The sequence below is a fragment of the Neophocaena asiaeorientalis genome, unplaced genomic scaffold (genome assembly GCF_003031525.2).
Source record: "Neophocaena asiaeorientalis asiaeorientalis breed wild unplaced genomic scaffold, Neophocaena_asiaeorientalis_V1.1 scaffold648, whole genome shotgun sequence".
NCBI lineage: Eukaryota > Metazoa > Chordata > Mammalia > Artiodactyla > Phocoenidae > Neophocaena > Neophocaena asiaeorientalis.
Window position 1 is genome coordinate 4,178,002 of NW_020172781.1, and position 21,430 is coordinate 4,199,431.

The 21,430-nt window shown below is 48.6% G+C and overlaps 1 protein-coding gene across 3 annotated transcripts; it reads right to left on the bottom strand.

The window, feature by feature from the left end:
• Positions 1 to 4,376: 4,376 nt before the first annotated feature.
• TCHP (trichoplein keratin filament binding) lies at positions 4,377 to 20,302 on the bottom strand. 3 transcript variants are annotated; one of them, XM_024741426.1, is made up of 14 exons: positions 20,163 to 20,302; positions 18,646 to 18,839; positions 17,439 to 17,649; positions 16,773 to 16,829; positions 15,332 to 15,400; positions 14,282 to 14,455; positions 13,335 to 13,447; positions 13,084 to 13,150; positions 11,805 to 11,977; positions 10,880 to 10,961; positions 9,328 to 9,513; positions 8,602 to 8,745; positions 7,501 to 7,564; positions 4,377 to 4,896 (listed from the first exon to the last, which is right to left on the bottom strand). In XM_024741426.1, exons 2-13 carry the CDS (start codon positions 18,837 to 18,839, stop codon positions 7,532 to 7,534), a joined length of 1,503 nt encoding a protein of 500 aa, XP_024597194.1. In that variant the 5' UTR covers positions 20,163 to 20,302; the 3' UTR covers positions 4,377 to 4,896; positions 7,501 to 7,531. The 3 variants fall into 3 exon arrangements, with proteins under 3 accessions (XP_024597194.1, XP_024597193.1, XP_024597192.1); XM_024741425.1 differs by lacking the exon at positions 4,377 to 4,896 and adding an exon at positions 5,984 to 7,022; XM_024741424.1 differs by lacking the exon at positions 4,377 to 4,896 and having other exon boundaries at positions 5,984 to 7,564.
• Positions 20,303 to 21,430: the final 1,128 nt, after the last annotated feature.

A 21,430-nucleotide genomic window follows, 5' to 3' on the forward strand; every position in this document is an offset into this window, starting at 1 on the left:
CAGAAGAGGGTGAGGAATGGCCACGACCTGGATAGAGGTAAGGTGGGAGGGAGGTCTGGGGCAGACTCAGCGGCAATCCTCTTGCCTGGGAGCATCAGAGAGGAAGGCCAGGATGCTGGTCTCTGTGTGGTCTTCTGCCCACCCTGGGTGCCGGGGGAATTTAAAGGAATGTTGAACACCAGGTTTTTGGTTTGTCTTCCAATTCCGTGTTTACCACAGTATTTCTTGTCTTTTCTGTCTGTTTCAAATTGAGACATTTGGTAACCACTACTCAAAGTCAGACTCTGATCTGTGAGTGGAGGATGTTGCCCAACTCAGCTGTTTCAACAGTTCAGGGCCTCACAGATCCCACAGGGCATGGTAGAGGCACCCAGGTCGGTCCTTCTGGAAGGATCAGCCCTGTGCCTGCTGCTGGAAGCCAGGGGGGCTCCCTCCAGGGGACTGGATGGGACTCCCTGCACTCAGGGAGGGAGGGAGGAAGCTGGCTCAGTGGAGGAGCGCAGCCTATCCGGCCTGCGCTATTCAAGCAAGGTGGAAATCCTGCCAGAGTCCAGCAGCAGAGATGAGGGTGCTTCCACCACTGGCAGGTTGTTTACTGGGCAGGGGAGGAGGCAGGGATCCTCTTGGCAGGAAAAATAGGTCCATTTGAGCTTGGTGGTTTCGGTATCTATCTTACCCATCCTCACATCCCCATTCTCCACTTTTCATGGATGAAGAAGAACTGGCCCAAAGAGGGGTCACCTGGCCCCTAAGTGGTGGGGCATCAGGACAGGAACCCGGGCCAGCCTGGGCCACAGCCTCTGCCCTTCCCCCTCCATTCTGTTCACCCTACCTCCCCCAACCTGGACTCTTATGTACAGAAATATGTCTAACGCATCCATGCAGAATTATAATGTGGCCCCCTGTGTCTCTGCCACCAGGTCAAGAAACAGAGCATTGCCTTTTCATTAGAAGGCCCCATGGGTCCTTCCTTCCCCAGACTTCAGTGCTAATTGCTTCCTTGCTTTTGGTTGAACACCTGTGTGTACCCCTTTTTAAGTAAGAGCTTTCTTTTGCCCGTTTTCAAACTTGTAACCGGAGCCACTGATGTATGCTTTTCTTCCTTCACATTGAGATGCATCTAGGTCAACGTGCGTGTGTAGCTCTATTTAGTACATTCCCCATGTTGTGCAGTCTTCACTGAACGTATACACCATGATTTATCTATCTAGTATTTTATGGATGGACGTTTGAGTTTAGCTTTTGGCTCTTATGAAAAATACTGCTTTGAAAAATCTATCTTCTGGTACATGTATTGTATGTTTCTGTAGGGTATATGTATACCTAGGCATGGGACTCCTGGGTCATGGAGATGTGCATCTCCAAACTGTAAGATGTTTCCATGCTGTCTTCCAAAGGGTGGAACCAGCAGAAGATGAGATTTCCCCTTGTTCTACATCTTCATCAACAGTGGTGTAATAGGCGGTTTTAATGTTGCCAATCCAGTGGGCTTGTATCTAGTAGTTTTAATTCGCATTTCCTGATCTATAATTCAGCTGCGTGCTTTTCCATGTTTATCATAGCCATTTAGATTTCCTGTTTGGTGAAGCGCCTGTTTGAGTGTTTACCTGTTTTTCATTAGGTGCTGTTTTTTTTCTTTTTAAATTATTCATAGGAGGGTTTTCTTTTTTTTTTAATGTTCTGAACATTTTGTTGCTATCTGTGTTGCAAACATCCTTGCCCATTCTGTGGGCATGCCTCCCTCTCAGGTGTCTTTTGAAGATAAGCTTTTTTAATGTAGTCAGATTTATCAATCCTTTCCTTATGGTTAGTGTGCCTTGGGTCTTAAGAAACCTTCCCTACACTAGATTACTATTATGTTTTATTTTGATATAATCGTAGACCCACAAAATAATTGCAAAAACTGTACCCTGTGCCCTTCACTCAGCTTCCCCCAGTGGTGACATCTTACGTAACTATAGTACAATATCAAAATCAGGACACTGCTTTTGGTGCAATCACAGACCTCATTCAGATATCATAGATTTTAGACACATTTGTGTGTGTGTAGTTCTTGCCATTTTGCCACGCAAGTAGGTTCCTGTCACCACATGAAGATACAGACCTGCTGCATCACCAGACACCTCCCTTCTGCTGCCCCTTGAGTCATACCTGTCTCCTGGCAACCATGAATCTGTTCTCCCTCATTTTCTCCTTTCAAAAATGTTATATATGTGGAACCATATAGCATGTGACCTTTTGAGATTGGCTTTTTCACTCAGCGTAATACCCATCCAAGTTGTTCAGAGACCGAGGTCATGGGGAGGGGCCCCAGAACCCACCGTAGGACTGTGTCCTGACCAGAAACCTTCCACACCCATATTTGGAAATGGGTCCTTAATTTTTCCTGCCAGAGGGTAGGAAATACCTCCTTAAGGAATAGAGGCTGGGTTATTTAGTTTGGGTTTATCTTGTAGTTTTGTTAATTATCTAGTATTTGCCTTTTTCTTTGTTTTTTTAATAACATTTTCCCCTCATTTCAAAGGTTATAAATGTTCTCTGTGGAAAATATAGAAAAGCACCCAAAACGAGAAATACCCATTATCCCAACTTTGAGAAATACCCACAAAGTAATATTATGTTTCCTTAAAAATGAAGTTACGTAGCTATTGCTTTTGATCAGCTTTTTAACACAGCATGAACATTTCTCCAGAATTTTCAGAAAATTTTAAGCATTCCATTTCATTTTAATTCACTGTATAATACCCCAAACTCAAACAGCCTCCTCGTGTTGGACATATAGGTTATCAGTTTTTGCTATTCTAACTAATGCTGAGGAACATCTTTGTTCCAGTCTGATTGTTACTTATGTTCCTGGGCCAGGGGGCAGCTTGGTGCATTTAGGGAGGGCTCCTGGAGGGCTAGCCACTATGGGGCCTGGTAGGCTAGGGGAGGATTTGGGTTTTGGTCCTAAATGCAGAGGGACACCATTGAAGACAGTGGAAGATTTTCATTTCAGGTGTGTGTTTGTAAAAGATCTGCAGGATGGAGAGAAAAGTGAGGTGGATGGGTGACTTCAGGCAGAAGTCAGTGGTAGGGATGAAAGATAGATGGTGGTGAGAGGGAGCAAAGTGGATGGACTCAGAGATTTCAGGTCAAAGTAGCAGGACTCAGTGCCCTGGGGTATGGCTCCTGCAGCGGGCAGGTGGATGGTGGTGCCATTCACTTATCTGAGAACGCTGCAGGAGGGCCAGATGGCTGTTGCTGTTGTTTCGTTTAATGATGGGAGTTTAGGAGAGATCTTTTGATTATTCTTGTTGTGCTGAGTTTGAGGCATCTTTGGGACATAGAGTGGAGATGTCAGAGCGCTAGCAGATATAGGAGTCAGGACCAGAGATACAGATCCAGGAGTTATGGATGTGTACATGGCACTGGATGCCAGGGACCTGGCTCACATCATATAGGAAGGGCCTGTGTGGTGCCTGGGCCTGAAAGGCTGGCAGAGGCCAAAGTAACTCTGCACAGGTGCCCAAAGAACCCTGCTTGTATCGTCAAGAATGTGTATGGTAACTGTAAGCCAGGCTGTTCAGTTTGTCTCAGGAGTGACAAGTCAGCAGCATGAATGACAGTGCCACACGGCTTGGCTAATCACACACATGGGGAACTCAACACAGCAATGTTCTCTACCATAACTGTTTCTGCATAGAAATGGAGGATTGGGTGTTTGGGGGAAAAAAATGAGCAAAAGAGAAGTCTTTTAGGTCAGCTAATAACCAAAATGAGAAAAAGAGTGCCAAAGCCCTACAAGGACAGTGTCACAACATAAAACAAGGCTTTCTCATCATCATCACTGTAAGGCTGAAATAGTTCTTCTAGCTATCTAGCCAGAGATAATCTTGAATGTGTGCAACATAAGTTATGTATCCATATATTTATAGAAACACTATTTTTATTTTTATTTATTTATTTACTTTCTGGCCTTGCCACACTGCATGTGGGATCTTAGTTCCCCGACCAGGGAGTGAACCCGTGCCCCCTGCATTGGAAGCACTGAGTCTTAGCCACTGGACTGCCAGGGAAGTCCAAGAAACACCATTTTTTAAAGAAAAAAATTAGAAGCCAAATGAGAATGAATAAATAATACTACCATCATTAATACCATTTATATTAGCACCCAAAAAATGAAACACTTATGTATAAAGTCTTAATAAAAAATTAACTTAAAAAATCACATGCTGGGCTTCCCTGGTGACGCAGTGGTTGAGAGTCCGCCTGCCGATGCAGGGGACACGGGTTCGTGCCCCGGTCCAGGAAGATCCCACATGCCGCGGAGTGGCTAGGCCCGTGAGCCATGGCCGCTGAGCCTGTGCGTCCGGAGCCTGTGCTCCGCAACGGGATAGGCCACAACAGTGAGAGGCCTGCGTACCGCCAAAAAAAAAAAATCACATGCTTATATCCTTTGAGGTAGATTTTTTTTTCTACCTTTTAGAACTTCTGAGTGATCATAACATTAAGTCAGAAAGTAAATAACCCTCTAAAGTGAAGACATGACAATGTCAAACTCCCTAAAATAAAATTCCAGGTGGCTTCACGGCTGAAGTTCGGCAAGGTCAGCCGGCACTGCTGACGTTAATACTTTTGAAGGCATTATAATGATGCTTTATATTTTATGAAGACTGAAAACTACCTAAAAACCCAGATTGTGAAAAAATATTCATTATATTCATAAGGAAATGTTGATATACTGAATATATTTATGGCACACATGGTTCCTTCAGTCCCACGAGTTACAACTGGCTCTGTGCCCGCCAGTGACGCCTGCTTATCCATGCACTTGTTTGATTCCTGTGCCTGTTCTTGTTCAGCTTTTTAACTTCCCCAGGCCTCGCAGAGCATCCACCCTAAACAGGTTATGTGCTGAGGGAGCAAAAAGAGTGAGAATCGTTTACACACAGAACATGTTAGTAGTGGCTTCAACACCATCTGTTCTAAAGGAATTGAACCTTGTAGAAGAATCTGCTATAGAATGATCTATAAATTATTAATTTTACAGTAAGTAGAAAAAGGTGCTTAAAACAACAAAACCAATATATGTGTATGTATATAGCTACAACACAATCAACAGATAAGAGCTAAGAAGAGTATGTGCTATACCAGAAACAGTAAGACAGTGGAATCTCTAAATCTGGAAACAAAGATTGAGGCCCAGTTTAGAATGGAAACAGTTAAATATATTAGTGTGTAGAGCCAGTATAATGTAATCTTTAATGCTAATAAGATTCCTGCCAGGCTTCAAAAACAAAAAACTCAAAGAAATAAGAAATATTCAGTAAACCTACAAACCATGCAGCGTGGCCAAAAAAACAAAAAGACAGATAATCTGGGGGAATTCCCTGGTGGTCCAGTGATTAGGATTCTGCGCTTTCACTGCTGAGGGCCCAGGTTCAATCCCTGGTCGGGGAACTAAGATCCCACAAGCCGCGTGGCGTGGCGGAAGAAAAAAAATTCTGTCCACATCGATTCTGTCCTGGAGCTTGGACAATGTATGACTGCTAATAATTCCCTGTAGTCTACTTAGGAGAGGCTCCAATGGAAATGAGAGACAATACCACTTTCACAAGAAAAATGAATATAACCTAGAAAATGTGACCATAGAAAATATTCAAACCTGTAAGAGATGTGGATTAAATCAGTAAAAACCTATCATTCTGGGCTTTCCTGGTGGCGCAGTGGTTGAGAGTCCGCCTGCCGATGCAGGGGACGCGGGTTCATGCCCCGGTCCGGGAAGATCCCACGTGCCGCGGAGCGGCTAGGCCCGTGAGCCATGGCCGCTGAGCCTGCACGTCTGGAGCCTGTGCTCCGCAGCGGGAGAGGCCACAACGGTGAGAGGCCCGCGTACCACAAAAAAACAAACAAAAAAAACAAAAACAAAAAAAACCTATCATTCTATACAACCCACTTTACAGCAATTAATAAAAGCAACAATGACAAAGCTTGGAAGCAATGCTGTCAAACCAGAACTTTATTTCACAACTAATGAACACATGAAAGAAGGGAAGTAAATATGAGCACACATAATGAAAGTGGTGCTCAGGGGATCATATCCAAAGAAATGTAAGACAAAGTGAAAAACAGATTAAGGACGCAGTTCGCAGCTCAATTTGTTTTTACAGCACAATGGAAGTGAAAGGCAATGCAGCCCTTAGACTCGGAATTTTTAAATAAACTTTGTTTTAATAACCTGGAACCCAGCCCTGTAATTAGCTGTAATTTACTGAGATATGGAATCTTGAACACAATGTAATGAAAACTGAAACCTCAGAGGAGGAACATGAAAAAAATACAAGTCATAAAAATACGATTATTGCTGCAAGGAACTTACAGCTATTTATAGAGATAAATCTAGGACTATGTCACATTGATAGAACAGTGGGAAGACAGATTTTTGGCCGATCTGTGGTTGAGTCTGATTTCGTTTTTTCAGGTTCAGTGCCCCTTCCTCTGGGCACATAAATCCCAGAAGCCTGCATACAGCTGAGCCCTTCCCAAGACACTAGAGGTCCAAGGTGTCATGCCAAAAGGTTAGCCAACCAGGTGACCTTCTGAGGTCCCCCTTTTTTTTCTTTTTTTTTTGCGGTACGTGGGCCTTTCACTGCTGTGGCCTCTCCTGTTGCGGAGCACAGGCTCCGGACGCACAGGCTCTGCAGCCATGGCTCACGGGCCTAGCTGCTCCGCAGCATGTGGGATCTTACTGGACTGGGGCATGAACCCATGTCTCCTGCATCGGCAGGCAGACTCTCAACCACTGCACCACCAGGGAAGCCCCTCTGAGGTCCCTTTTTGAGGCTCAGTTACATATACATTGGGATCATCACCCCTGCCCCCATGCAATGCTCTATGGAAATTCTACCAAAATGCTTCTTTAAGGAGGAAAGACTCATTTATCACCACCTTTTTAGAAAGCATCCATGGACGACATCAGATTGTCTCAGGGTTCATAGTTCTTTTCTTCCATAAAACAGGACGTGATCCTTTTGGGACAACTAAATTAATAAATCCTGAAATTAATAAACTGTACCAAGACCCACAAATTTGTTTTCAATAGAAGAGTTAAATTTAAATGGCAATTTTAAAAACTGAAAAATTTCTCTATCTCTAGCTGGAGTCCTCACTGGAGGTTGACAATTAGGGGTGAGACAACAGGAAACCATGTATCCTGTCATGGAACACAACGTGTAACTCCTAGCTTTGACTTAGAATCTATATTATTTATCAACATATTACAAGACTGTGACAGCACTGTCAATGTGTTAACTGTGAAGCCCCTTTCTAGGATAAGAAAGGCAGGAAAGGGCCTCCTGCTGCATGCTGCAAATCCATCACAGCTTAAAGTCTGGCCAGATCCTCTCTCTGTTTAATTGTGGAACTGAACAGGCTCACTGAACTATTTTACAGTGACCCGAACGCTGGAACAGAACACGTAAGACGGTCTGGCGGCTGCATGTCAGAGGCCTCACCAACCTTGCTCTCTGTGCTTACAGTACCAACAGAGTCAGTTCCAAGCGATTCTGGGATGTCCATAAGGCTGAGAAGAGAAAGAAAACATAAGACTGATTAGGTCAGCAGTCTTTGGAGCGCTGGAAATTAATCTCATTTTAAGAAAGAGCTACAAGCACAGTATAAATGGCTATTTTCATTTAGAGATGAAAAGTCTTTGACCTTAGGCCCTAAATGAGGCCCTCTTTTTTTTAAGTACCAGCCCTAAGTAACATTTCACGTGGCTCTCTGAGACCTCGATCTGAGACACTCACTGATCCATGATGGAGTAAGTTTAGAAAATGCTGTTCCCTGCGCCTTGAGATCCCTGGCCACTTAGGACACTGACGTTCTGCAGCAGGTGTGGTACCTGCTCTGTTTCATCAGCTTCCCAGAGTTTCTGACCACAGAGAAGCTGGCCTCTCTGTTAGAACGCCAGAGTGGCCCTGCTAAAGGAGGGACAAAGGCGACACGCCTGCTGAGCCCTCAGTCAGTTCCTGGGTGCTTTAGTCATCAGCTCCCAGGGGTGACGGCCTCTGCTTGTCTGTGATCCCCCGATACCCCGCATTGGGGGTCACTCAAGTAGTTCGTGAGGCAGGGAAAGAAGGAAGGAGAGGATCAGATGATAGGGAGGGGGCAACCGCAGGTACCGAGGGCAGGAGAGGAAGGGAAACAAGCCCCTGGTCACCCCGGTCAGCTGGGCTCTGCTGTCTGGACAGTTAGGACCCAGCACCACTGTGCCTTCACCTCTCACCAGCCACGGCAAAGCTCTTCTTGGATTGTTCTCTATCCCGAACAGGGTGGCCAGGCACGCAGCTTAGCAGTCAGGACCTCAGTCCTTGGGCTGCAGTGGCAGGAGCCACAGCAAAGTCGCCACAAGGGCTGTTTGAGGCCCAGTGAAGGACTGAAACAGACGCTGTGTCAAGGTTCCTACCAGTCGAGAAAGGAAGAAACACACAAGAAGAGGAGCAAGGAAGAATCTGAGCTGCTGGGAAGCAGCCCTGCGCCCTGGGCTGTGAGCCAGCCTGGGAGAGCAGGGCCAGGCTGCGCAGCACGGCAGCAGCGCCGTCCGCTGCGGCTCCCTACCTTGGGCCGGTAGCCCTGCTCGGCCATCATCTTCGCCTCCTGCCGCAGCAGGGCGTCTGTGAGCTGCTCTGCCTGCCTCGCCTCTTCTTCCTCCTCCTCTTCCTGCTGGTCCGCTTCCCACGCCTGCAGCTGGCGCTCTGCAACCTGGCCACCGAGAGCAAAGTCACCCGGGACGGGCCGCAGGGCAGAACCCTGCCTCTGATCCAGAGGGAGAGGCTCAGGTCCCCCCGCTGGAGCATCAGCGCTCAGCACTAGTGGTGGCAGTGCCCTCATGGGAAGGACATTCATGGTACCGAATGGTACCATGGTACTGGAGAGGTTATGTGTGTGGTAAAATGCACCTTGTAAAAAGCTCTGCACGTAGCCACGTGTTGGGAAGACCCTTCTGTGTTAACTATTAGGTACTGAATTGAATAAAAAGAGACTTGTGGCCAGTGAGCCAGGTGCTTGCAGATGCAGCCAGGAAAGAGGCAAGGAATGGTAACAGCAGCCTTGTTTCCACGGGAGACAGAGGACCCGGAGCGGGGCTGGAGCTACAACCAGGAGGGTCAGGGTTCCAGCGGGAAATGAAAAGGGATGCTCTGAGCTCCCAAACGTGGGCTTCCTGGACAAGGTCCAGGCCAGGCTGTGGAAATAAGTCAAGGGTCCCTGAACCCTGTGCCATGATGGTACAGGAACCCCAGCAGGGCCTGCTGCCCGTGCGTTCATCCCAGGGCTCAGCCCCACCTGGGCTTCCAGCTCCTGCTTCCTGGCCGATTTCAGTTCTTCGCTCTCCTTTTTCTCACGATGAGCTGACTCTCTGGCCTCCTCAAGATCTCGAATAAGTTGCTCTCTGTGTCTCAGGGATTCCTCTTGCTCCCGTCGGTTTTGTTCAATCTTTTCCTGTATTTGTTTTTGTCTTCCTGTCAGAACCTATCCTCAGCGGAAAGGAAGAGGGAAGATTTTGGTTAGACTTTAACAGGTGCCTGTTCTACCAGCCGTGGACAGTCTGCAGCTGCAGCTACATGGAGACCAGACCCAGCCTAATCCTCAGCCTCAGGCCCAAATACACCAGGATGAAGGCAAGCCCAGACTACGGGATCGGTCCAAACAATCGGCCACGTTTCCCACGCGTCTCCATCGCACACAGAGTGCACGTGGACTGTGCGTATGGAGACAGCCGAGCACCAGAGATCAAAGCAGGCAGGGATGGAGCTCCGTCCCCAGGGCACAGACACATAGCAACAAGGTGACTCTCACTCCCTATCAGTGAGTTCTAGAAAACGTAAGAAATCACAAGCCACGTAGATGGCCACAGGCAGGGTCTGGGTCATCCCACCAACCTTGTGGATTTAAATTTACTGCTCAAAGCAGCAGAAACCTGCTGTGTTTGATTCTTGGCCAGAGCAGGATTATGTCCACATGATGGTCGGGACTTGGCAACCAGGACCAGCAGGAAGCCACCTGCCATACCCAACAGTCATGCTCTCTGGGGGGGACATGTAAAGTGGCTGCAATGAGGAGGAACATTTTAAATGGGGGAAAAAAATAAAAAGATGCTGGAGAGTATCTGGTATTCACAAAAGTGAAAAAGCACCAGTTGAGACCGGATTTCCCATGGGTTCTAAAATGTAGCATGCTGGCCTGCACAGAATATGATTTCCATTTTAAACCACTTTAAGATAACTTCCAATACATGGATAATAAAGACCTTTTCCCCCCAAAAGATTTCCTTTGAATTGGGGTGTGTTTTATAATGCACTACTTATATATGACAAATAAAAGTCATGTTCCTTAGTCTACTTCTGGTTTTGCACTCCAAGAAAAAAATCCTAAATGTGGAAACGGCTTCTGCACCAAGATGTTCACTGCAGTAATATATAACGGCTCAAAATCAGAAAAAAAATGGATCCACAAAAGGAAACGGAAAAACAAACTACTGTATACCCACAAGATACATTACACAGCCATCAAAATGACATTTACAAAGAAGATATAATAGTATAATAAAATGATTGAAATCAAATAGCTCAGTATAGTATGTAGAAAAAACATTATCCATAGAAACAGAAGCGTAGAAGGAAATAAATAGTGGCTGTGTAGATGATGTAGATGGTGACTGTTTTTTTACTTTTCTGTACTGAATTTTTTCCTAGTAAGCGTATATTACTTTTATAATAATATTGAAAGTCCACTGAAAATGCCCAGAGGGGACTCTGTTCCCAGAACATTTGGCAGGGTCAGCACGTGGTCACCAACCCGACACCCGCCCGGCCACCTGCGCCCACTCCCGGATTACCTCGCTCATCAGCCGGTCTCGAGCACTCCTCTCGCGGGCCCACTCTGCCTCTCTCTTTTCCCACATTTCCTTAGCCTCCTCCCTAGGGAGACACAGAGAGGATGACAGCTGGATCCTTACCACCACCGGTGGTAGAAGAGAACCAACAGGGCTCCAAGGCACCAGGTAGCACATACCTTCTGTGCAGCCGACCTCCAAATAAACTTCCAGCAGATTACAGGGAAGGACAACTTCACAGAAAGTATTACTATCGTAAGCACTTTAAGTTCCCTTTTTTAACCCTCCATCTCCTTACAAAAAGCACTGGTGAAGACGTGCATCCAGGACATTTAAACACTGAAGTGAATGAAACCATCGGGGCTGGAGAAGAGGAGGGGCACGCCGGTGCCTGAGCTCTGTCACCATGTTCCTGCGGTCACTCTAGCTCGCCCTGTGGCCTGGGGCAAGTGAGTGACTGACTCGACTCCCCGTGACCCAAGTACTCTGTGACCCCAGCACTGGGCTGGATGTCAGGATTAAACAGGAGGAGGACCGTAAAGCACTGAGCACAGTGTCTGGCGCACGGTAAGTGCTCAATAAGTGTTACCTGTTATTCTAGTACTTCAATCTACCAGATTAAGTTTTAGGATCCAGACCCATTCATATAGACCTAAGAAGCATTCAATGTCTCCATAATTTATAACCATTTCCTTTCAAGTTTCTAAGATCTCAGATGAACAGATCCTTACTCTAAACCCTAACGGCTTCCACCTTAAATAACCCGAGGGAAACACCCCACAAGCCAGGTCCACTAGCAAAGATGTGCTCCTCACGAATGATGGACAGAGGAACAAGGATGGGAGTTTCAACAGCAGACAACCCTCACAGCGACCTGCTGACCTGCGGGAATCGAGGTGCAAGCAGAGGCCAGAATGCCACCTCTCACCTCAACAGCATCTGCAGCTCCGCCTCCCGCGCCCTCTCCAGTTGCAGCTGCTCCTCGATGACCCGCTTCATCCAGGCCACATCGGCCTGGGCCTGCTCCCTCCGGGCCAGGTGCACGCGCTGGTTCTCGTCCTCCTCCTCCAGCAGCGCCTGCAGGATGCGCCTGTCTGCCTCCTAGAGGAAGGACGAGGAAGCGCAGTGGGCGCGGTGCCCAGCCCTGCAGTAGCAACAGCCTCAGCTCTGCCAGCGCCTCGGCACTGAAAGCAGGCGTTCTGGGAAGACATGGGCTGTTTCCAGAGCAGGCAGGCTGTGATCACGTAGGGATGATTTAGACACCACAGAGGCCCAGGAGCTTTTCTCTGCCCACAGGGAGAGACCCTCTGCCACCACACGCACATCTCTGCCCTCGGACACATCTGGTAGCACAGCTTTTTAGAACACAATTTGCCAGCAATTCCACTTCACAGGATATAAGCTACAGAGACACAAATGCACAGAGATATATGCACAAAGTGCTCACTGCAGCTGTTCCGTAAGAGGAAAGCCGACTGGGGTGGGAAAGCAACTCTCCTGTCTGGTCTCAGTGAGAGAGCCCATCAAAATACTTGCAAGGAATACCGAGCAGCTAGTCAAAAAGAACAAGCTCAGTCTAAGAACACTGGTCTGGAAGCCTGAGGTGTACTCTTAGGTACTATGCTGTGCAATGCCACTTCAAGTACATTTAAAAATGAAACTGAAAACCCCCCAAACTCACCACTTCCCTGTATGTGTGTGTATGTAAATACAGTTGATTCCTGAACAACATGGGTTTGAACTGTGTGAGTCCACTTACACACAGATCTTTTTCAATAAATATACTAGTGTTTTCATTTTACAGATCTTTAACTAAGTGTGGGAAAAGTGTTTGACTAGAGAGTACAGTAGGTAGACGGAAATGAACTAGGGTTTGAGTCCTGATTCTAACCAAACTGTTTTAGCTTCCTGCCCTTCAGTGGGTCATTTATCAATTCGTTTTTGAGGCAGAGAGAGCAGTACGTGGGTTTTCAACTCCGTGGGGGTCAGCACCCCTAACCCCCACGTGGTTCAGGGGTCAACTGCATATCTAGAAAGATGTACACCCAAACAGACACCTCTGGGAGGAGCAGGGATTGCGGGGGCTGCTGGTCAAGGGGGGATCTCACTTGGTGTTTTCTTATGAGAACGCACCCATTACTAAGCAATGGAAAACATGCTTTTCAAAAGGAAGTGAAAGAAACTCCAGGCTGTCCCTTCAGATTTACCAGTTCCTCTTGGATCTGCTGTGTACGTCTGTTGAGCTGCACGTTATACTGATGTCTCAAAAAGCGTCTAGAAATGAGAAAATATGGGTTGCCTTCAGTGTTTCCTAAAGAATTAAGCAGAGGTTAGACAGCCGCTTTCTGCAGATTGTATCCCGTTCGGTTTCAGGGTTACCACTGCACGTCTGAGAAAGTGAGAGGCTCGCCCGCTTGGGGAAGGCAGGCGAGGGGTTGGGGGTCCTTCTCACACGTACCCCAGCTCCGCCTTCTGCCACAAGGCTGCCATCTGCTTCCGCTCTTCCTCCAGCCTCTCCAGCTCCCAGCGCTGCTTCAGCAGATTCTCCTGCTCCTTCTTTAGTTTGGTGGCCTATGGGTACAAGACGGTAAACCCAGGTAAGTGCATGAGAATCAGAGTTCCTTCATCCCTCAGCAGACACGACACAACAAGGGTGGCCTGGCCACCTGGTGCCAGGATCCCCTTCCACCCCTGGGGCTCTGAGCCCCTTGGCCCAGCTCACTCATTCATCTTGCTGGGCCTTCCCAACCCTGCCAACAAGGATGAACCCCTGCCCCGTGCTCCCACAGGGCCCTGCACTTTCCAAGCCTATTGTAACTGAACATCTGTCTCCCTGACCCGATACAGCTCCCAGCTGTATCCCTAGCAGCCAGCCCAGTGCTCGGCACTTAGAATACGCCGTGGGCACAAAGGATCTAGTTCTTGACTCATTCTGGCCTGGGGAAGGGGGGAGTGCTCCCCTCGCCTGCATGAGAAGATCCAGCCCCTCAGAGCAACTGTGCGCAGTACTCTGAAAACAGCTTCCAGGACCAAAGACCCTCATGGTCTGTGCCGAGACCCCCAAACTGCTAGTCTCCCGCGAGCGCTGTGTGCTGGATCATCAGACTAAGTCACGTCTACTAAGAGCACTTGAAATCCAAGTACTCGGGAGGCTCTCGGACAGCAGGCCTCTCTACACACGTCGGAGGGGACGCGTGTTATCTCCTGACGGTTGACACTCTAGAATCTGGGCACAGAAAGAACCCCAGGTGGGAGCACATGTCAGAAGGAGAGCCCAGCGTTGTTTCCCTTCTTAGAATCGCCCCCCCGGATATGGTCTCTGTTTAGCGCAGCTTTTTAAACGCCCGTTTCCTAACAAGAAGGAGCTGCGAGCGAGGAGGCCCTGGCGCCGGGGCTCGCCCTCACCTCCATCTCCTTCACCTTCAGCTCCTCCATCTGCTGGCGCAGCGCGTCTGCCTGCAGTTTACCCTCCAGTTGCCTCCTCTCCTCTTCTGCTTTCATCCGTTCCAGCGCTTCCCGTCGGGCTGTTTCATATTCATTTTCATACCGTTTTTCCTTTTCCTCTTCGGCGGCTTCTTGCTGCATGGAGCCAAAGGGACCCGGGGGTGAGTATCTGTAGCATGGAGCTGGCAAAGACCCTGCTCCCCACCACCGGCCAGCAAGCCTCAGGGCCCGTTCCTCATTCCAACACGTCTGCACCCGAGGAGGCCACGCACTTATCAGCTGTGTGGCCCAGGCAAAGGTGCATCTTCCTGGGCTCGATTCTCACTGTGGGAACCATGGGAGTGGTGCTGCCCTCAGAGACGAAGCTGGGGAGGCTCTCAGCACAGTGCCTGGTACAGAGGAGGGGCTCAAGAACACCAGGGTTCCTTCCCTTCCACAAGTCAACAAAACACTTTCCAAAATGAACCCAGAGGTGAAGCAATGGGTCCACGGAGGTGTGGACTTTTATCCCCAGAGTTGCTGCTATAAACCAAGGTTGAGACTTTATGACGTAAATTACATCAAAAGAGGGTGCTGCAACAGAAACAACCTTTAAGGATGCATGTTGCGTCTACCATCAACCAGCCCTGGACGCCTTGTCTTACTCTCTGCCCCTGGGAGTGATCACGTAGGATTCTTGTCTGCATAAGAGCAGCAAACATTCAGTTTTAACATGTGTTAAGTAAACCGAGAAAAAGTCTATTCCTGTGTTGGAGTCATTAACATTGAAAACAAGAAACAAATTCAAAGACATGGACACAGGGCTTCCCTGGTGGCGCAGTGGTTGAGAGTCCGCCTGCCGATGCAGGGGACACGGGTTCGTGCCCTGGTCCGGGAAGATCCCACATGCCGCAGAGCATGGCCGCTGAGCCCGTGCTCCGCCACGGGAGAGGCCACAACAGTGAGAGGCCCACGTACCACAAAAAAAAAAAAAAAAAAGACATGGAGACAGTCTCCCAACACATACCACACCTGTTTTTTTTCCTCTTTCTGTGTTTCCCAAGAGTTTATCACATGTTTCTTGTGAAGTTCCAATTCAATCTGAGGACGAGAAGGCAGAGAATAAACTTCCTAACTGATTCATTGGACACATATTCACTGCCGAGTACAGTGTCATGGCCTGGAATGTGGCCAGGTGTCTTATAAGTAAGTGCATGGTGACCCCAACATATACAGTCTGATTGCAAGTCATTTAGAAAACCAAAGGACCAGTCAATTCTAAACCATGTCAAGAATTGGAAAAAAGTAACAAACTTTTCTTCCAGTACCCTTGGGGCTGAGCCAGAACAGGTCAGCAGACCCTGAAATGGAAATCTAATCTCAAAGGCCACCCTGGTAGGTCTAAAGCCTGCCAAGCCCCAGGGCAGAAGCTAGATGAGGAACAGACTCAACCTTTGGCCTGGCTCCCCAGTACTCCCTCTGCAACAGAGAAGCTGTAAAAACATGCACTACCTGTATCAATAGATGCAACAAATTTGGGGTAATTAATAAGAGATTTGGGTTTAAACAATCTTTTGGATCAGAAAATGAATTGTACCACTGTCCAAAAGCTTTTGTTTGGGAAATTGTTTATAAAAGTTTTAAATTTCTTCCTCAACTCACACATGTAAACCTTTGCAACTAACTTGAATGTTCTGAATAAACATCTGAGTACATGACTTTGGAGGAGCCACTGAAATCTACAAATGGCTGGGGAGAGGAGTCCTCCTGGGTTTAGCGCTAACCGCACAGCACTGCAGAGCAGCCAGATGCTCTAGTACTTGTGACTGGCAATTTCTACATGAAGTTATGAGCACACAAGTGAACACACCAAGTGGATACACAAACTATACACTGAAACTAATCAATTATACCTTCATGGGATTCTCTCCCTCTAGCCCAATCTCTGCTGAATGATGTCACCCCAGCCAAGACGCCCCGCTCTCTCCTTGCCCCGAAGCCTGTGGATTTGTCCCCCTTTCTCCTGCCACCCCAGTTCTGACCTTTACCATTACTTGCCTGGGCTGCGGCAGCAACCCCTCAATTGACATCACCCATTCCCCCCCACCTCGACATTACTGCCAAAGCTGCTGCTCCCCAGAATGCAGCTGGGACCCTGTCGCACCCCTGCTTAAAATCACGCAGGTGCTCCCCAGCACTTCCAGGGGAAGACCGTATGAGGCCGTCCAAGGTGGCCCCTTCTGCCTACCCAGCCTCTGCCCTTGGGGTCCCCCCTCCCTATCAGACGTCCCAACCTCACAGCCACTTGTAGCTGTTAACCGAATGACCCAGATCTTCTGTGTGGGGCTTCTTTTCAAGGTGGCTGGAGTGATCTCTGTTTCACCCCAGCACAAGATGCAAGCTTAAAAACAAGACGGGAAACATGACTTCATCTACTTAGGCAAATCAACAGAAGGATCTCCTTGGTTTTCACCTCTCGAAGTTTGGGGTTGTTCTTTTTCCAGTGTTCATACAAAAGCTGTTCAGCAATCTGTCAAGAAAACACAAAGAGGGAAGCCTGATGTCACTTTTCCAATCTGTCCACATTTTGGATAACCCACAATAGAAGTCAGCTCAGGCTAAGAGCTCCTCCACTGGCACCCGGCACTGTGCCTGCCCTTCAGACCTCCCACATGCCTCACACCCACGGCGCTGGGAGCCAGACACCTGATTGGAAGCACACAGTGCTGACAAATGACTCTTATAATGGTGACAAAAGGGGGCCCGAATCTGATGCTACAGATGGGTCCTAGATACTAAAGATCTGTTTCAAAATATACAACAGGCTTAAAAACAGAGTTCTGGGGCTCACCATCGCACACAGCTACTTTGGAAGATAAAATATACCACTCCCAGCCCTTTGTGGGACCAGAGAACTAGAATAAAGAAAAAGGACTCAGATGTAATAATTAAGGGGCCAAAGAGAATAGAGATGACTCATGGAAAACACACATAAAGAACAACTCAGAGTAAGCACTTTTCCCGACTGGCTCTGGAGTGAAGTGCCGTCTCAACAGGTCAGAGCCCCCGAGGGGACCCCAAGTGGCATCACTGACAGGCTGGGGACTCCCGCTCTGCAGCCTCCTAAAAAGCTACTTACCAGTTTCCTTTGCTCCTCTCGGGCTGACTTCAGATTCCTGTGCTGCTCCCGGATTCTTCTTTCCCTCAAGTTCATGCTCAGCCTCAGCTCCTCCAGTTCTCTGGCCAGCAGGTCCTGCTCCTCTGCCAGAAGCTGCCTGAGTCTCTGCCGTCGGGCCTCCAGACGCTTCCTCCCCTCCTCCTTCATCTTCTCCCGCTGGTAGGCGTGCATGCTGGTTAAGAAGGAGCCACCATCAACCAGATGTGCTACAGCCGCACAGGGAACACGTGGCTGGTTGTGTGGGTGACAGAGGCTGAGGCAGACAGAATGTGGTGACCCGGGAAGGTTTCTTCCAGCCAAAGTGAACAGAGGTGACAGAACCACTACGCATAATAGAATCTTGTTTTTGCAAGAAGAAAATGTATAATGGGCTTATATATGCGCGTACTAATGGTACCAGCTAATATTATTTGAGCAGTTACTGTGTACCAGGTACTACATACCTGGACGGTTTTATATTAATCATCACATAAATCCTATAAAGTAGGTTCTGTTTTAGCCCCACTTCACTGATGAGGAAACTGAGCTCATTCATACAGCAAGTGACACAGTCAGGGTTTCTATCTAGGTCTGTCCGACTCCAAAACCTATGCTTTTTTTTTTGCGGTACGCGGGCCTCTCACTGTTGTGGCCTCTCCCGTCGCGGAACACAGGCTCCGGACGCGCAGGCTCAGCCGGCATGTGGCTCACAGGCTCCGCGGCATGTGGGATCTTCCTGGACCGGGGCACGAACCCGTGTCCCCTGCATCGGCAGGCAGACTCTCAACCACTGTGCCACCAGGGAAGCCCCTAAAACCTATGCTTTTAACTTCAATGTTTTTACATGCATTTCTACAGAAAATGGGTGTATATGTGTATATATATTTACACACAAACACAAATGGAGAAGAGTATGGGAGGATATGCACCAGACAGTTCACTGTGGTTCTCTCCTGGGGGTATGGGGTTACGAAGGAGACTTCCACATTCTACATACATTTCTCATTTTATCTTTTTCAGTGCGAATTTGTTACTTCACTGATGATCTTTTTTTCAATTTCCAGTTGGAAAGACATCACTGTGCAGGTAATCCATGCTGTCCAGCCACACTCCCCCAGGTCCTTAAGGTCACATCTCCTGACAGCAAGTGGCCCTCAACCCTAAACGATGGCGGTCACCACACAATTACCTCCTCTGGTAGGAGGCCTTGGAGCTCCATTCTGCCTGTTTGGAGCTGCAGATGTCAGACACCTTGAAGTAGCGGCTGTTCTGATCCCACTGCTGCCGAAGCTGGGCCTCCTGCTCCCGGCGTTGCTGTCGTGCAGCCTGCTGATCCGGGAGCCTCCGGCTGCACCCGGAGGAGGGCAGCGTGGGGAGTGCCATCTGAGGAGAACAGCAGTGGTAAGAAAATGAGCCTGCTGCAACCCCTCATCCCTTTAATGTGTGATCCTCACCCCTTGGCTGAACACTGGAATCGCCTGGTAGAGCCTGGGCCCCATTCCAGACTAGTTAAATCAAACAGTCTTAGTGTAGGCCCCCAGGCACCAGTATTTTAAAAATGACTTGTCATCAGGACTGCAAATCATCTACTTAAATAAGCGTGGACTGCACCGGGCTGTGAGCCAGACATCATGAAGGGCACTGCAGACAGAGACAGAGAACCAGTCCTGGCAACGCTGGACAAGCACACTGGGGACTTCTGTGCTCTGCCTAAGGTAACATAGATAATAATTTAAGGAATACTTGTGTGTGCCAAGCCCTTGACATATACGATCTTTTTCATTGTTACTATCGCCCCATTTTTTTGGCAGGTGAGAAAACTTAAGTTCAAAGAGGTAAAATGACTTGCTCAAGATTACAAAAGCAGGAAGTGGAGGAAATTTATAAAAGAGCTGGGATCCTAATTCATGTTAGTCTGAGATGAGTGCCCGGACTCTGTAGACTGCAAGAGGCTGCCTGTTGGGGCCAACATGCCCTGGCTTCGGCAACCCGCAGAGAGTGGCCCAATCCAGGTGTCACATCTGGAAGTGTTCTGGATTAGCATGGAGGGAGATCCCTCATCTTACGGATGGAGAAACCACCACCCAGAGAGAGGAATGAATTTGCATGGGTCAAGAAGCAATCTGGGGACACAGCTGGAGACTCGAAAGCAGAACCAGTCTCACTCCGGACACCTTTTCCCCTGGTCCAAAAGCTGCCCTATGTGCAAGGTCTACACAGTGCTTGGCTGTGACAATACTTAAGGAGCTTCTGTTGAATAAGCAAGCTCAGAGTCCTCCGATCCCGAAGTAAAGTGATCTGCGTCTATGGGCCGAGTTTAGCCTGAGGCTGCCAGTTTATGATCTGTCTTCAGACTGTGGCAGGCTTGACAAACTGTTTTCCTTGCCCTGTGAGCCGCCCGCGGATAAATCTTTGCACCAGGAGTCAGAAAACTTAAGATTCCGGTCCCGGATCTGCCACCAACAAGCTGGGCTGCTCCCTGAAAAAGTCGCATCCCTCTGTAACAAAAGCGGTTACAGAGGGAAGTGTCGGACCCAGAGCGCGCGGGGAGCAGAGTGAGAACGGGAAGCCGAACCCCCGGGCTCCCTGCGATCGCGTCCCGCGACAGCGGACGCGCTTCCCGCCAGCGCGGGGCCGACTGCAGCGGGGCTCTGAGGGTCCCGGCCCCAAAGCCGGCCCCCGGCCGAGCCCAAACCCCCGACTTACGTTTCTCTGCGCCCCGGAATCTTCAAAGGCTGTCCCGGCCTGAGCTGCAGCATGTCCCAACCGAGCCCGGCCCGGCCCGCTGCAACCCTTCCGGGCAGAACTGCACCTACGCCGGCCGTTTCCCCGCTCGTTGCGGGGGCAACGGGTCGGCGACGGAGCGCCGCGAGGGCCAAGCCTCCTGCAGCGCGATTACTAGACGCGCAGAGAGGAAAAAGAAGGCTGCGTTTTTCTCTGGTGCCCCCGCGTGGTGGGCGGGAGCTCAATCGCAAACGTCGCTAGTCCTGGAAACAGGCAAGGAAAGAGGAAAAGAATCCATTCACTACACCAAATTTAGGATAAAGGTGAGGATGGGGGGAAATCAGAGGGATATGATAGGGGAGGTGATTATAAGCCAGTGGTTCTCAAACCTGGCTGCGCATGAGAATCATCTCGGGAGCTCTTAAAAATCCAGATGTCCAAACCAAACTCCAGACAAATCCCATCAAGCTCCCTGAGGGTATCAGTGGTTGTCTAAGCCCCCCAGGTGCTTTCGACGTGCAGCCAGCTCGCAGAACTGCTGGCGTCAGTAGGGACGAGTTATTGGTAACTTTCTATTGTCTTAGGATAGTGGTGGGTTCAAGTCTGTTCATTCTCTTAGTGTGTTTTATAACTCGCAGGTGTTACGTGTATTATCTTATGTATCAACTATTCCGTTAAAAAAATGAAAACATCCGCTCTTTGATTCATGCTCTTTTCATTTTCCCATTCTTGTCTTCATTTACTCTCTCCTTCATTCCTTCCTCCCTTTATTCCATTCTCTGTTTTCCTGGATGCAGCATAATGTCCGGTTGAACAGTGTGGCCTCTGCTGCAACCTCCACCACGCTAGTCATGTGGTCTTGGACAGGTCACTTCATCACTCTGAGCCTCAGTGTCCTCGTCTGTGAGAGGAGGATGTTAAACATGTGATTGGTAAGTTTCATTGGGTGTCCTGGCATGGGAGGAGAAAACAATGAGAATGTTAAAGTAATTGAAAAAGGAGGCCGTGAGACTGGGGAGGCCCTGATGCCTCCATAGCCTATGCAAGCCAACCTAAACCGAGGCCAGAGCCAATGCACTTGAATCCGAGAAAATGAAACTTACCAATCACCAACAGCCAGCTAGGCGTTCCCAAACAAGGCAACCCCTTAAGCAATAGCCAATCAAATGATTTCCTTGCTTTCACATCTTCTTTCTAAAAACCTCTCTCCTAGATTCTGCCGGTGGAGCGCTCCTGACCACCTTTTCTTT

Bases quoted from the DNA above. Each gene is read 5' to 3' on its own strand.
- TCHP (XM_024741426.1), bottom strand. From the start codon at position 18,839: ATGGCACTCCCCACGCTGCCCTCCTCCGGGTGCAGCCGGAGGCTCCCG. The intron at 14,456-15,331 runs GTGTGGTATGTG...GGCTCCATGCAG, and splicing joins AGAAAGAGGAAAAAAAACAG to CAAGAAGCCGCCGAAGAGGA. The intron at 11,978-13,083 runs GTAAATCTGAAG...TCCTTCCTCTAG, and splicing joins AGCAGATCCAAGAGGAACTG to GAGGCAGACAGGCGCATCCT.